The 13,390-nt window shown below is 58.2% G+C and overlaps 1 protein-coding gene and 2 gene segments (V, D, J or C); all 3 read left to right on the top strand.

Annotated features, from left to right (window-relative positions):
- The first annotated feature begins 3,312 nt into the window (after positions 1 to 3,312).
- LOC129086287 (immunoglobulin lambda-like polypeptide 5) lies at positions 3,313 to 5,740 on the top strand. The gene is made up of 4 exons (XM_054592750.1): positions 3,313 to 3,357; positions 3,530 to 3,672; positions 4,056 to 4,120; positions 5,325 to 5,740. The coding sequence occupies exons 1-4, from the start codon at positions 3,313 to 3,315 to the stop codon at positions 5,738 to 5,740; spliced, it is 669 nt and encodes a 222-aa protein (XP_054448725.1).
- A 1,021-nt stretch (positions 5,741 to 6,761) lies between these two features.
- On the top strand, positions 6,762 to 9,283 carry LOC129086288 (immunoglobulin lambda constant 7-like). The segment is given in 3 exon segments: positions 6,762 to 6,806; positions 7,462 to 7,570; positions 8,808 to 9,283. Coding segments are annotated over 3 exon segments (474 nt in total).
- A 960-nt stretch (positions 9,284 to 10,243) lies between these two features.
- On the top strand, positions 10,244 to 12,731 carry LOC129086289 (immunoglobulin lambda constant 7-like). The segment is given in 4 exon segments: positions 10,244 to 10,288; positions 10,460 to 10,602; positions 10,986 to 11,050; positions 12,256 to 12,731. Coding segments are annotated over 4 exon segments (573 nt in total).
- Positions 12,732 to 13,390: the final 659 nt, after the last annotated feature.

Below are 13,390 nucleotides of genomic sequence, written 5' to 3' on the forward strand. Positions count from 1 at the left end.
TTCCTGAAACAATGTAGGATTCAGGACCCCTAACTCTCTTCCTATAAACCCGATTCTGGAGGGAAGAGGAGAGTTCTCCCAAGTTCGCGGTGGAGGAGGGGCTGCCATTACTTGCAGTAGAAGCTGAGGACCCCTTCGGGGCAATAACAGACTCTCCCGTCCACAGGGAACATGAGGCTGAGACCTGAGGGTACAGTGGGGGTCAGTGCTACATTCCCACAGCGACCGCCTGCCTGGGCCCTGCCTCCTCCGCTGCGGGGAAGCGGGACACTCCGCCAACTCCTGCAGGAAGGGAACGTCTCTTCACGGCCGGGCCACCTGGCTCCTGTTCCTGGTTCTGGTGAGGGCCATGGAGACACGAGGGTCCCAAAGAACAGCGACACTGTGCAGCCTGGCTCTCCAGGGAGCCTGCTGATGTGCACATGCAGAGACGGGTGCTGTAACACGGTGTGGCTGGGGGAGGGTGGGGGCTTCAGGGCCCCATGCGGAGCAGACAGCAGCCTGGGGCAGAGGCCCAGGCTCCCCCCATCGCAGCTGCAGGTGGGGGGCTCAGGGGTGGGGCAGGCCCTCTCTCAGAGGTTTTTGTATGAGGCTGTGTCACAGTGTTGGGTATTCGGCGGAGGGACCCATCTGACCGTCCTCGGTGAGTCGCTCCTTCCCCCTCCTTCCCTGCTCTTCCACACTATTGGGCAGTTTTCTGCTGTTTTTCCTCCCTCTCGGCTTTTCCTCTCAGCCTGTACCCAAGCTTTCACCCTGCATCCCAACCCTTGGGACCCAGAGCTCCTCTTGTCCCCTTTCTCCCTGTCCTACGAGCCTCCTCGGCTCACTCTCAGACACTCCTCTTGACCCCAGAGACAGAGGAATGGACACGGTGACCTGTAGACTCTTCTCTGTGTCTGCCAGCGTCAGGCCGGGTTCCTGACGGGCCCTGTTCTGTGCTCCTCTTTGGGTTCTGGTCTAACAAGTTTATTGCGAGGGCTTCCTAGGGGCCCCTCTTAAGGGGAAGAGAGGAGAAGTGGTCCAGAGGGGTGGACCGCGTGGAGGCTTTAGGAGGACCTGGAACCCTCAGGGCCCAGGCTTGAGACACACCTGGGTCAGGTGTGCGGGTCAGATGTTCAGGGAAGGTCCTTGGAGAGGTGGGGCTCCTGCTCACGGACCGAGGTTGACACGGGCGTGGGCAGGCTCTCCGGGGCCAGCACAGAGCTGCTCTGCAGTGGCCCCCACCAAACAGGCAGCCCCGCCGGAGGGAGAACACAGTGGGGAGGAGAAGGTGCTCGAGGAAGGGTCACCCAGTGACAGGGGATGAGGACCAGGTGGGCTCCTCGGTCTCTGTGGGAAAGCTTCCCTGGGAGAAGTGCAGACACCATAGCCTGAAAGCTCTGGCGCTGTGACCCGTTTGCTGAGTGGGGCGGCGGGGGTGACAAATGTACATGGAGGGAGACAGAAACAGTTCCGTTGGACTCGCCAAGATTTACAACGTCAGGGAAGGTCCAGGAGAGAGCGGTTCCAGAAACAATCGGACCCCTTAGATCAACGACCTTAAGACTTCAACAGTTACGTGTCAGGTCAGAAATGTACACCGAGTGACCCAAGAGGAGGCCAGAGAGCTATGTCATCTTTTCTAAGGGCAACGAGATAGACAGACCTTGTCCCAATATCCAGAGGAGACAGAGCCAAGAGCGGGAGAGTCAGATGTCTCTATGTCAGGACAGGGTCCCAAGGGACAGGGGACGGCTGGTGTCCAGACTCAGGGCCTTTCAGGAAAATGGCAAGTTCCTTTAAGAACACGGCAAACTACTCGACATGGTAAGGATGCTTAGAGCCAGAGTGGCCTCTGCTCTTGACATCGACCTCCTGTCCCTCCCCCAACGACAGGTCAGCCCAAGGCCGCACCCTCGGTCGCTCTGTTCCCGCCCTCCACTGACGAGCTCAGCAACGACAAGGCCACGCTGGTGTGCCTCATCAGTGACTTCTACCCCGGCGTCGTGACGGTGGCCTGGAAGAAAAATGGCAGCCCCGTCACCCAGGGCGTGGAGACCACCAAGCCCTCCAAACAGAGCAACAACAAGTACGCGGCCAGCAGCTACCTGAGCGTGTCGCCCAGCACGTGGAAGTCAGCCAGCAGCTACAGCTGCCACGTCACGCACGAAGGCAGCACCGTGGAGAAGTCCGTGACCCCCTCGGAGTGTTCCTAGGACCTGAGCCCCATGTTCGGGGCCGCTCTCCCACAAGATCCCCCCACTCCCCGGCTCCCCACCGTGGCCCTGGGACTCCTGCCCAGGGCTGCTGAGGCGGGGCAGGTCTCCCCGACTCCCCGCTTCCCATCTTCCTCAATAAAGTCTTGATCATGTATCACGGTCTGAATCTGGTGTGTAGTCGCCATGTGAGGACGTCTCTGGGACGAAGGGCTGCTGACCCCGGCCCAGGGGCCTTTCCAGGGGGAAAATGGTTCCCTGGCCTCCCACCCACCTAATTCCCCGGGATGAAGCTGCAGTCTCAGTACGAGGAGAAGCCATGACCCAGAGGGTGGACTTGCCCTGCAGGGCTGACCCCAGGGACCCAGTCCGTGTGACCTGGGGAGGCAGAAGTGCTGAGAGAGAGGCTTCTGGGCACTTTTCGGAGTCAGAAAGTAATGAGGAGGTTTCAGGAGGGTCAGTGGTAGGAAACAGAGAGGAGGACCCTTGAGCCGAGCCCTCTTCTTAAAGGGACAGCAGTTTATTTTCCTGTTCCTCGGGAAGCCCAGTAGGACCACAGAAATCTGGGCGATATCTCCCCAAACTCCATGTCGCAAACTTCAGCACTGAATACTAACCAAGTCCAGACACAGATTAGGTCGGCAGCAAACGCGCAATTGGTTTCTACTGTGAACATGTGGTGTTCACCGCCATGAGTGTAGGGCTGAGGACAAGGAAGGGCACTTTCCTGCGCACGGAGAGGGAGCCATGTCCTGTCAGGGACACGGTGTCACCTGGAATTGAGAAGCAGAGGGGGAGGGCAGGTCTGAAGACCTCAAGACACTGGGAGCGTGGGCCTGGGCTGCAAGACACTGGAGCACCGCCTTTGCTCACGGCCCTTCCCCCCAGGCGAGCGCCTCCCCGGGGTGACTCCAGTGGCTCCCCCCCGACCCTGGAGTGTGTCAGTCCTCTAGTAGAAGGGGAAATGCAGATTCTTTCTTTATATCTCACTTTATCAATGAGGGCAAGGTTCCCTACCCCCTGCGAGGGGAGAAATAACATTTAAAACCAGACTACACTGGATTGTGTCTGTATCGCAGCGTGAATACGCGCCCGTTATCCCCCAGTGACATTGGCTATGGAGTCGCAACTGTTGGAATTTACCTACGTGGAACATCTTCACGTGGGTCCTGGACTCGCACGTGACATGGGAACATAATTGGCTCCTGCTTTACGAATGACAACAGGTTTCTCACTCACCTGGTGCCTTTAAACACCCGTGGCTGGACTCCCCCCACTGATCAGTTTTCCTGAAACAATTGTAGGATTCAGGACCCCTAACTCTCTTCCTATAGAACCCGATTCTGGAGGGAAGAGGAGGTTCTCCCAAGTTCGCGGTGGAGGAGGGGCTGGCATTACTTGCAGTAGAAGCTGAGGACCCCTTCGGGGCAATAACAGACTCTCCCGTCCACAGGGAACATCAGGCTGAGCCCTCAGGGTACAGTGGGGGTCAGTGCTACATTCCCACAGTGACTGCCTGCCTGGGCCCTGCCTCTTCCCCTGCGGGGATGCGGGACACTCCGAACTCCTGCAAGAAGGGAACTTCTCTTCACGGCCGGGCCACCTGACTCCTTTCCTGGTTCTGGTGAGGGTCATGGAGACACACGGTCCCAAAGAACAGCGACACTGTGCAGCCTGGCTCTTCAGGGAGCCTGCTGATGTGCACATGCAGAGACGGGTCCTGTAACACGTTGTGGCTGGGGGGAGGGTGGGGGCTTCAGGGCCCCATGCGGAGCAGACAGCAGCCTGGGGCAGAGGCCCAGGCTCCCCCCACGGCAGCTGCAGGTGGGGGGCTCAGGGTGGGGCAGGGCCTCCCACAAGGTTTTTGTATGAGGCTGTGTCACAGTGTAATGTGTTCGGCGGAGGGACCCATCTGACCGTCCTCGGTGAGTCTCTCCTTCCTCCTCCTTCCCTACCTTCCCACACTTTGGGGCTGTTTTTCCTCCTTCTCAAGGTTTACTCTCAGCCTGGAACCAAGTTTTCACCCTGTATCCCAACCCTTGGGATGATGAGCTCCTCTTGTCCCTGTTCTCACTGTCCCTCTTGCCTCCACTGCTCCCTCTCAGACACTCCTGTCTGACCGCAGAGACAGAGGAATGGACAGGGTGACTTGTAGACGCTTCCATGGGTCAGGCAGGGTCAGGCTGTGGTCCTGTCCGGGCTCTCTCCTGTGCTCCCCTTCGGGTCTGGTCTACCAGATTTATTTGTAGGGGTTCTTGGGGATCGTCTCCCAAGGAGAAGGGAGGATAAGTAGTCCTGAGGGCTTGGCCATGTGGAGAAGATAGGAAGGCCCAGCACCCTCAGGGCCATTGCTAGAGACACAGAGGTCAGAGGTTCTGGGAAGGTCCTCAGGAGGTGGGGCTCATGCTCATGGGCCCGGAATGATGCAGGGTGGACGGGCTCCCTCGGACCAGAGCAAAGCTGCCATGCAGTGTCCTTTACTGCATGGGTCGAGACAGCCCTGCAGGAGAGGGCACGCAGTAGGGACGAGAAGGTGCTAGAGGAAGCGTCATGCAATGACAGGGGATGGGACAAGCGAGCTCTTCAGTTTCTGTTCGAAGAACTTCACTGGGAGAAGCGCAGACTATCAAGAAGGCTCTGGTGGGGGGCTTGTGTCCTGAGTGTGGAGGGGGGATGCAAGGCACGAGGAGGTGGACAGAAAGACTTCTGTTTGACTAGACAAACTTACCATGTCGGGGAAGGTCCAGCAGAGACAGGTTTCAGAAAACGCTGACCCGTTAGATCAAAGACCCTAAGACTTCACGGAAAAATGTCAAGTCAGAAGTGTACTGAGATGGACCAAGGGGAGGTCATGTCACCTTTTCTGGTGACAAACAGGTAGACAGAAGCTGTCACAAGATGAGGAAAAGGCATGGCCAAGAGGGTGACAGTAGGATGCTTCTGTGGCAGAAGGGGGGTTCAAAAGGACAGGTGATGGCTCGGGTCCGGGCTCCGTGTCTCTGAGGGAAATGGGAGTTGCTTCAAGAACATGGCAAACGGCTCTACATGGAAAGGACCGCGGGGCCCAGAGTGGCCTCTGAGCGGGACATCAGACCTCCTCCCCTCCCCTCCCTCCTCCCCCACCGACAGGTCAGCCCAAGGCCGCACCCTCGGTCGCTCTGTTCCCGCCCTCCACTGACGAGCTCAGCAACGACAAGGCCACGCTGGTGTGCCTCATCAGTGACTTCTACCCCGGCGTCGTGACGGTGGCCTGGAAGAAAAATGGCAGCCCCGTCACCCAGGGCGTGGAGACCACCAAGCCCTCCAAACAGAGCAACAACAAGTACGCGGCCAGCAGCTACCTGAGCGTGTCGCCCAGCACGTGGAAGTCAGCCAGCAGCTACAGCTGCCACGTCACGCACGAAGGCAGCACCGTGGAGAAGTCCGTGACCCCCCTCGGAGTGTTCCTAGGACCTGAGCCCCATGTTCGGGGCCGCTCTCCCACAAGATCCCCCCACTCCCCGGCTCCCCACCGTGGCCCTGGGACTCCTGCCCAGGGCTGCTGAGGCGGGGCAGGTCTCCCCGACTCCCCGCTTCCCATCGTCCTCAATAAAGTCTTGATCATGTATCACGGTGTGAATCTGGTGTGTAGTCGCCATGTGAGGACGTCTCTGGGACGAAGGGCTGCTGACCCCGGCTCAGGGGCCTTTCCAGGGGGAAAATGGTTCCCTGGCCTCCCACCCACCTAATTCCCCGGGATGAAGCTGCAGTCTCAGTACGAGGAGAAGCCATGACCCAGAGGGTGGACTTGTCCTGCAGGGCTGACCCCAGGGACCCAGTCCGTGTCACCTGGGGAGGCAGAAGTGCTGAGAGAGAGGCTTCTGGGCACTTTTCGGGGTCAGAAAGAAATGAGGACGATTCAGGAGGGTCAGTGGTAGGAAACAGAGAGGAGGACCCTTGAGCCGAGCCCTCTTCTTAAAGGGACAGCAGTTTATTTTCCTGTTCCTCGGGAAGCCCAGAGGAACCACAGAAATCTGGGCGATAGCTCCCCAAACTCCATGTCGCAAACTTCAGCACTGAATACTAACCAAGTCCAGACACGGATTAGGTCAGCAGCAAACGCGTAATTGGTTTCTAGTGTGAACATGTGGTGTTCGCCGTCATGAGTGGAAGAGACTAGGACAAGAAGGGCACCTTCCTGCGCCGGGAGAGGGAACCATGTCCTAGCCAGGGACACGGTGTCACCTGGAATTGAGAAGCAGAGGGGGGGCAGGTCAGAAGACCTCAAGACACTGGGAGCGTGGGCCTGGGCTGCAAGACACTGGAGCACCGCCTTTGCTCACGGCCCCTCCCCCCAGGCGAGTGACTCCCCACGGTGACTCCAGTGGCTCCCCCCTGAACCTGGAGTGTGTCAGTCCTCTAGTAGAAGGGGAAATGCAGATTCTTTCTTTATATCTCACTTTATCAATGAGGGCAAGGTTCCCTACCCCCTGCAAGGGGAGAAATAACATTTAAAACCAGACTACACTGGATTGTGTCTGTATCGCTGTGTGAATACGCGCCCGTTATCCCCCAGTGACATTGGCTATGGAGTCGCAACTGTTGGAATTTACCTACGTGGAACATCTTCACGTGGGTCCTGGACTCGCACGTGACATGGGAACATAATTGGCTCCTGCTTTACGAATGACAACAGGTTTCTCACTCACCTGGTGCCTTTAAACACCCGTGGCTGGACTCCCCCACTGATCAGTTTTCCTGAAACAATTGTAGGATTCAGGACCCCTAACTCTCTTCCTATAGAACCCGATTCTGGAGGGAAGAGGAGGTTCTCCCAAGTTCGCGGTGGAGGAGGGGCTGGCATTACTTGCAGTAGAAGCTGAGGACCCCTTCGGGGCAATAACAGACTCTCCCGTCCACAGGGAACATCAGGCTGAGACCTCAGGGTACAGTGGGGGTCAGTGCTACATTCCCACAGTGACTGCCTGCCTGGGCCCTGCCTCTTCCCCTGCGGGGATGCGGGACACTCCGAACTCCTGCAAGAAGGGAACTTCTCTTCACGGCCGGGCCACCTGACTCCTTTCCTGGTTCTGGTGAGGGTCATGGAGACACACGGTCCCAAAGAACAGCGACACTGTGCAGCCTGGCTCTTCAGGGAGCCTGCTGATGTGCACATGCAGAGACGGGTCCTGTAACACGTTGTGGCTGGGGGGAGGGTGGGGGCTTCAGGGCCCCATGCGGAGCAGACAGCAGCCTGGGGCAGAGGCCCAGGCTCCCCCCATCGCAGCTGCAGGTGGGGGGCTCAGGGGTGGGGCAGGCCCTCTCTCAGAGGTTTTTGTATGAGGCTGTGTCACAGTGTCGGGTATTCGGCGGAGGGACCCATCTGACCGTCCTCGGTGAGTCGCTCCTTCCCCCTCCTTCCCTGCTCTTCCACACTATTGGGCAGTTTTCTGCTGTTTTTCCTCCCTCTCGGCTTTTCCTCTCAGCCTGTACCCAAGCTTTCACCCTGCATCCCAACCCTTGGGACCCAGAGCTCCTCTTGTCCCCTTTCTCCCTGTCCTACGAGCCTCCTCGGCTCACTCTCAGACACTCCTCTTGACCCCAGAGACAGAGGAATGGACACGGTGACCTGTAGACTCCTCTCTGTGTCTGCCAGCGTCAGGCCGGGTTCCTGACAGGCCCTGTTCTGTGCTCCTCTTTGGGTTCTGGTCTAACAAGTTTATTGCGAGGGCTTCCTAGGGGCCCCTCTTAAGGGGAAGAGAGGAGAAGTGGTCCAGAGGGGTGGACCGCGTGGAGGCTTTAGGAGGACCTGGAACCCTCAGGGCCCAGGCTTGAGACACACCTGGGTCAGGTGTGCGGGTCAGATGTTCAGGGAAGGTCCTTGGAGAGGTGGGGCTCCTGCTCACGGACCGAGGTTGACACGGGCGTGGGCAGGCTCTCCGGGGCACAGAGAGCACAGAGCTGCTCTGCAGTGGCCCCCACCACACAGGCAGCCCCGCCGGAGGGAGAACACAGTGGGGAGGAGAAGGTGCTCGAGGAAGGGTCACCCAGTGACAGGGGATGAGGACCAGGTGGGCTCCTCGGTCTCTGTGGGAAAGCTTCCCTGGGAGAAGTGCAGACTCCATAGCCTGAAAGCTCTGGCGCTGTGACCCGTTTGCTGAGTGGGGCGGCGGGGGTGACAAATGTACATGGAGGGAGACAGAAACAGTTCCGTTGGACTCGCCAAGATTTACAACGTCAGGGAAGGTCCAGGAGAGAGCGGTTCCAGAAACAATCGGACCCCTTAGATCAACGACCTTAAGACTTCAACAGTTACGTGTCAGGTCAGAAATGTACACCGAGTGACCCAAGAGGAGGCCAGAGAGCTATGTCATCTTTTCTAAGGGCAACGAGATAGACAGACCTTGTCCCAATATCCAGAGGAGACAGAGCCAAGAGCGGGAGAGTCAGATGTCTCTATGTCAGGACAGGGTCCCAAGGGACAGGGGACGGCTGGTGTCCAGACTCAGGGCCTTTCAGGAAAATGGCAAGTTCCTTTAAGAACACGGCAAACTACTCGACATGGTAAGGATGCTTAGAGCCAGAGTGGCCTCTGCTCTTGACATCGACCTCCTGTCCCTCCCCCAACGACAGGTCAGCCCAAGGCCGCACCCTCGGTCGCTCTGTTCCCGCCCTCCACTGACGAGCTCAGCAACGACAAGGCCACGCTGGTGTGCCTCATCAGTGACTTCTACCCCGGCGTCGTGACGGTGGCCTGGAAGAAAAATGGCAGCCCCGTCACCCAGGGCGTGGAGACCACCAAGCCCTCCAAACAGAGCAACAACAAGTACGCGGCCAGCAGCTACCTGAGCGTGTCGCCCAGCACGTGGAAGTCAGCCAGCAGCTACAGCTGCCACGTCACGCACGAAGGCAGCACCGTGGAGAAGTCCGTGACCCCCTCGGAGTGTTCCTAGGACCTGAGCCCCATGTTCGGGGCCGCTCTCCCACAAGATCCCCCACTCCCCGGCTCCCCACCGTGGCCCTGGGACTCCTGCCCAGGGCTGCTGAGGCGGGGCAGGTCTCCCCGACTCCCCGCTTCCCATCGTCCTCAATAAAGTCTTGATCATGTATCACGGTCTGAATCTGGTGTGTAGTCGCCATGTGAGGACGTCTCTGGGACGAAGGGCTGCTGACCCCGGCCCAGGGGCCTTTCCAGGGGGAAAATGGTTCCCTGGCCTCCCACCCACCTAATTCCCCGGGATGAAGCTGCAGTCTCAGTACGAGGAGAAGCCATGACCCAGAGGGTGGACTTGCCCTGCAGGGCTGACCCCAGGGACCCAGTCCGTGTGACCTGGGGAGGCAGAAGTGCTGAGAGAGAGGCTTCTGGGCACTTTTCTGAGTCAGGGAGTAATGAGGAGGTTTCAGGAGGGTCAGTGGTAGGAAACAGAGAGGAGGACCCTTGAGCCGAGCCCTCTTCTTAAAGGGACAGCAGTTTATTTTCCTGTTCCTCGGGAAGCCCAGTAGGACCACAGAAATCTGGGCGATATCTCCCCAAACTCCATGTCGCAAACTTCAGCACTGAATACTAACCAAGTCCATACACAGATTAGGTCGGCAGCAAACGCGCAATTGGTTTCTACTGTGAACATGTGGTGTTCACCGCCATTAGTGTAGGACTGAGGACAAGGAAGGGCACTTTCCTGCGCACGGAGAGGGAGCCATGTCCTGTCAGGGACACGGTGTCACCTGGAATTGAGAAGCAGAGTGGGGGCAGGTCAGAAGACCTCAAGACACTGGGAGCCTGGGCCTGGGCTGCAAGACACTGGAGCACCGCCTTTGCTCACGGCCCTCCCCCCAGGCGAGTGACTCCCCACGGTGACTCCAGTGGCTCCCCCCCCCCGACCCTGGAGTGTGTCAGTCCTCTAGTAGAAGGGGAAATGCAGATTCTTTCTTTATATCTCACTTTATCAATGAGGGCAAGGTTCCCTACCCCCTGCGAGGGGAGAAATAACATTTAAAACCAGACTACACTGGATTGTGTCTGTATCGCAGCGTGAATACGCGCCCGTTATCCCCCAGTGACATTGGCTATGGAGTCGCAACTGTTGGAATTTACCTACGTGGAACATCTTCACGTGGGTCCTGGACTCGCACGTGACATGGGAACATAATTGGCTCCTGCTTTACGAATGACAACAGGTTTCTCACTCACCTGGTGCCTTTAAACACCCGTGGCTGGACTCCCCCACTGATCAGTTTTCCTGAAACAATTGTAGGATTCAGGACCCCTAACTCTCTTCCTATAGAACCCGATTCTGGAGGGAAGAGGAGGTTCTCCCAAGTTCGCGGTGGAGGAGGGGCTGGCATTACTTGCAGTAGAAGCTGAGGACCCCTTCGGGGCAATAACAGACTCTCCCGTCCACAGGGAACATCAGGCTGAGCCCTCAGGGTACAGTGGGGGTCAGTGCTACATTCCCACAGTGACTGCCTGCCTGGGCCCTGCCTCTTCCCCTGCGGGGATGCGGGACACTCCGAACTCCTGCAAGAAGGGAACTTCTCTTCACGGCCGGGCCACCTGACTCCTTTCCTGGTTCTGGTGAGGGTCATGGAGACACACGGTCCCAAAGAACAGCGACACTGTGCAGCCTGGCTCTTCAGGGAGCCTGCTGATGTGCACATGCAGAGACGGGTCCTGTAACACGTTGTGGCTGGGGGGAGGGTGGGGGCTTCAGGGCCCCATGCGGAGCAGACAGCAGCCTGGGGCAGAGGCCCAGGCTCCCCCCACGGCAGCTGCAGGTGGGGGGCTCAGGGTGGGGCAGGGCCTCCCACAAGGTTTTTGTATGAGGCTGTGTCACAGTGTAATGTGTTCGGCGGAGGGACCCATCTGACCGTCCTCGGTGAGTCTCTCCTTCCTCCTCCTTCCCTACCTTCCCACACTTTGGGGCTGTTTTTCCTCCTTCTCAAGGTTTACTCTCAGCCTGGAACCAAGTTTTCACCCTGTATCCCAACCCTTGGGATGATGAGCTCCTCTTGTCCCTGTTCTCACTGTCCCTCTTGCCTCCACTGCTCCCTCTCAGACACTCCTGTCTGACCGCAGAGACAGAGGAATGGACAGGGTGACTTGTAGACGCTTCCATGGGTCAGGCAGGGTCAGGCTGTGGTCCTGTCCGGGCTCTCTCCTGTGCTCCCCTTCGGGTCTGGTCTACCAGATTTATTTGTAGGGGTTCTTGGGGATCGTCTCCCAAGGAGAAGGGAGGATAAGTAGTCCTGAGGGCTTGGCCATGTGGAGAAGATAGGAAGGCCCAGCACCCTCAGGGCCATTGCTAGAGACACAGAGGTCAGAGGTTCTGGGAAGGTCCTCAGGAGGTGGGGCTCATGCTCATGGGCCCGGAATGATGCAGGGTGGACGGGCTCCCTCGGACCAGAGCAAAGCTGCCATGCAGTGTCCTTTACTGCATGGGTCGAGACAGCCCTGCAGGAGAGGGCACGCAGTAGGGACGAGAAGGTGCTAGAGGAAGCGTCATGCAATGACAGGGGATGGGACAAGCGAGCTCTTCAGTTTCTGTTCGAAGAACTTCACTGGGAGAAGCGCAGACTATCAAGAAGGCTCTGGTGGGGGGGCTTGTGTCCTGAGTGTGGAGGGGGGGATGCAAGGCACGAGGAGGTGGACAGAAAGACTTCTGTTTGACTAGACAAACTTACCATGTCGGGGAAGGTCCAGCAGAGACAGGTTTCAGAAAACGCTGACCCGTTAGATCAAAGACCCTAAGACTTCACGGAAAAACGTCAAGTCAGAAGTGTACTGAGATGGACCAAGGGGAGGTCATGTCACCTTTTCTGGTGACAAACAGTTAGACAGAAGCTGTCACAAGATGAGGAAAAGGCATGGCCAAGAGGGTGACACTAGGATGCTTCTGTGGCAGAAGGGGGTTCAAAAGGACAGGTGATGGCTCGGGTCCGGGCTCAGTGTCTCTGAGGGAAATGGGAGTTGCTTCAAGAACATGGCAAACGGCTCTACATGGAAAGGACCGCGGGGCCCAGAGTGGCCTCTGAGCGGGACATCAGACCTCCTCCCCTCCCGTCCCTCCTCCCCCACCGACAGGTCAGCCCAAGGCCGCACCCTCGGTCGCTCTGTTCCCGCCCTCCACTGACGAGCTCAGCAACGACAAGGCCACGCTGGTGTGCCTCATCAGTGACTTCTACCCCGGCGTCGTGACGGTGGCCTGGAAGAAAAATGGCAGCCCCGTCACCCAGGGCGTGGAGACCACCAAGCCCTCCAAACAGAGCAACAACAAGTACGCGGCCAGCAGCTACCTGAGCGTGTCGCCCAGCACGTGGAAGTCAGCCAGCAGCTACAGCTGCCACGTCACGCACGAAGGCAGCACCGTGGAGAAGTCCGTGACCCCCTCGGAGTGTTCCTAGGACCTGAGCCCCATGTTCGGGGCCGCTCTCCCACAAGATCCCCCACTCCCCGGCTCCCCACCGTGGCCCTGGGACTCCTGCCCAGGGCTGCTGAGGCGGGGCAGGTCTCCCCGACTCCCCGCTTCCCATCTTCCTCAATAAAGTCTTGATCATGTATCACGGTCTGAATCTGGTGTGTAGTCGCCATGTGAGGACGTCTCTGGGACGAAGGGCTGCTGACCCCGGCTCAGGGGCCTTTCCAGGGGGGAAAATGGTTCCCTGGCCTCCCACCCACCTAATTCCCCGGGATGAAGCTGCAGTCTCAGTACGAGGAGAAGCCATGACCCAGAGGGTGGACTTGTCCTGCAGGGCTGACCCCAGGGACCCAGTCCGTGTCACCTGGGGAGGCAGAAGTGCTGAGAGAGAGGCTTCTGGGCACTTTTCGGGGTCAGAAAGAAATGAGGAGGTTTCAGGAGGGTCAGTGATAGGAAACAGAGAAGAGGACCCTTGAGCCGAGCCCTCTTCTTAAAGGGACAGCAGTTTATTTTCCTGTTCCTCGGGAAGCCCAGTAGGACCACAGAATTCTGGCCGATATCTCCCCAAACTCCATGTCGCAAACTTCAGCACTGAATACTGACCAAGTCCAGACACGGATTAGGTCGGCCGCAAACGCGCAATTGGTTTCTAGTGTGAACATGTGGTGTTCGCCCTCATGAGTGGAAGAGACAGGACAGAATAGGGCACCTTCCTGGGCACGGAGAGAATGCCATGTCCTAACCAGGGACACTGTGTCACCTGGAATTGAGAAGCAGAGCGGGGGCAGGTCAGAAGACCTC

This window comes from Pteronotus mesoamericanus, unplaced genomic scaffold, assembly GCF_021234165.1.
Source record: "Pteronotus mesoamericanus isolate MK-2021 breed Mesoamerican mustached bat unplaced genomic scaffold, CSHL_Meso_final scaffold_371, whole genome shotgun sequence".
In the NCBI taxonomy this organism is placed as follows: domain Eukaryota; kingdom Metazoa; phylum Chordata; class Mammalia; order Chiroptera; family Mormoopidae; genus Pteronotus; species Pteronotus mesoamericanus.

What these genes read in the sequence shown, in the direction of transcription:
- LOC129086287 (XM_054592750.1), top strand. Translation starts at nt 3,313, where the DNA reads ATGGAGTCGCAACTGTTGGAATTTACCTACGTGGAACATCTTCAC. An exon ending in CCTACGTGGAACATCTTCAC is followed by an intron (nt 3,358 to 3,529) that starts GTGGGTCCTGGA and finishes CTCTTCCTATAG; the next exon opens with AACCCGATTCTGGAGGGAAG. An exon ending in GACCCATCTGACCGTCCTCG is followed by an intron (nt 4,121 to 5,324) that starts GTGAGTCTCTCC and finishes CCCCACCGACAG; the next exon opens with GTCAGCCCAAGGCCGCACCC.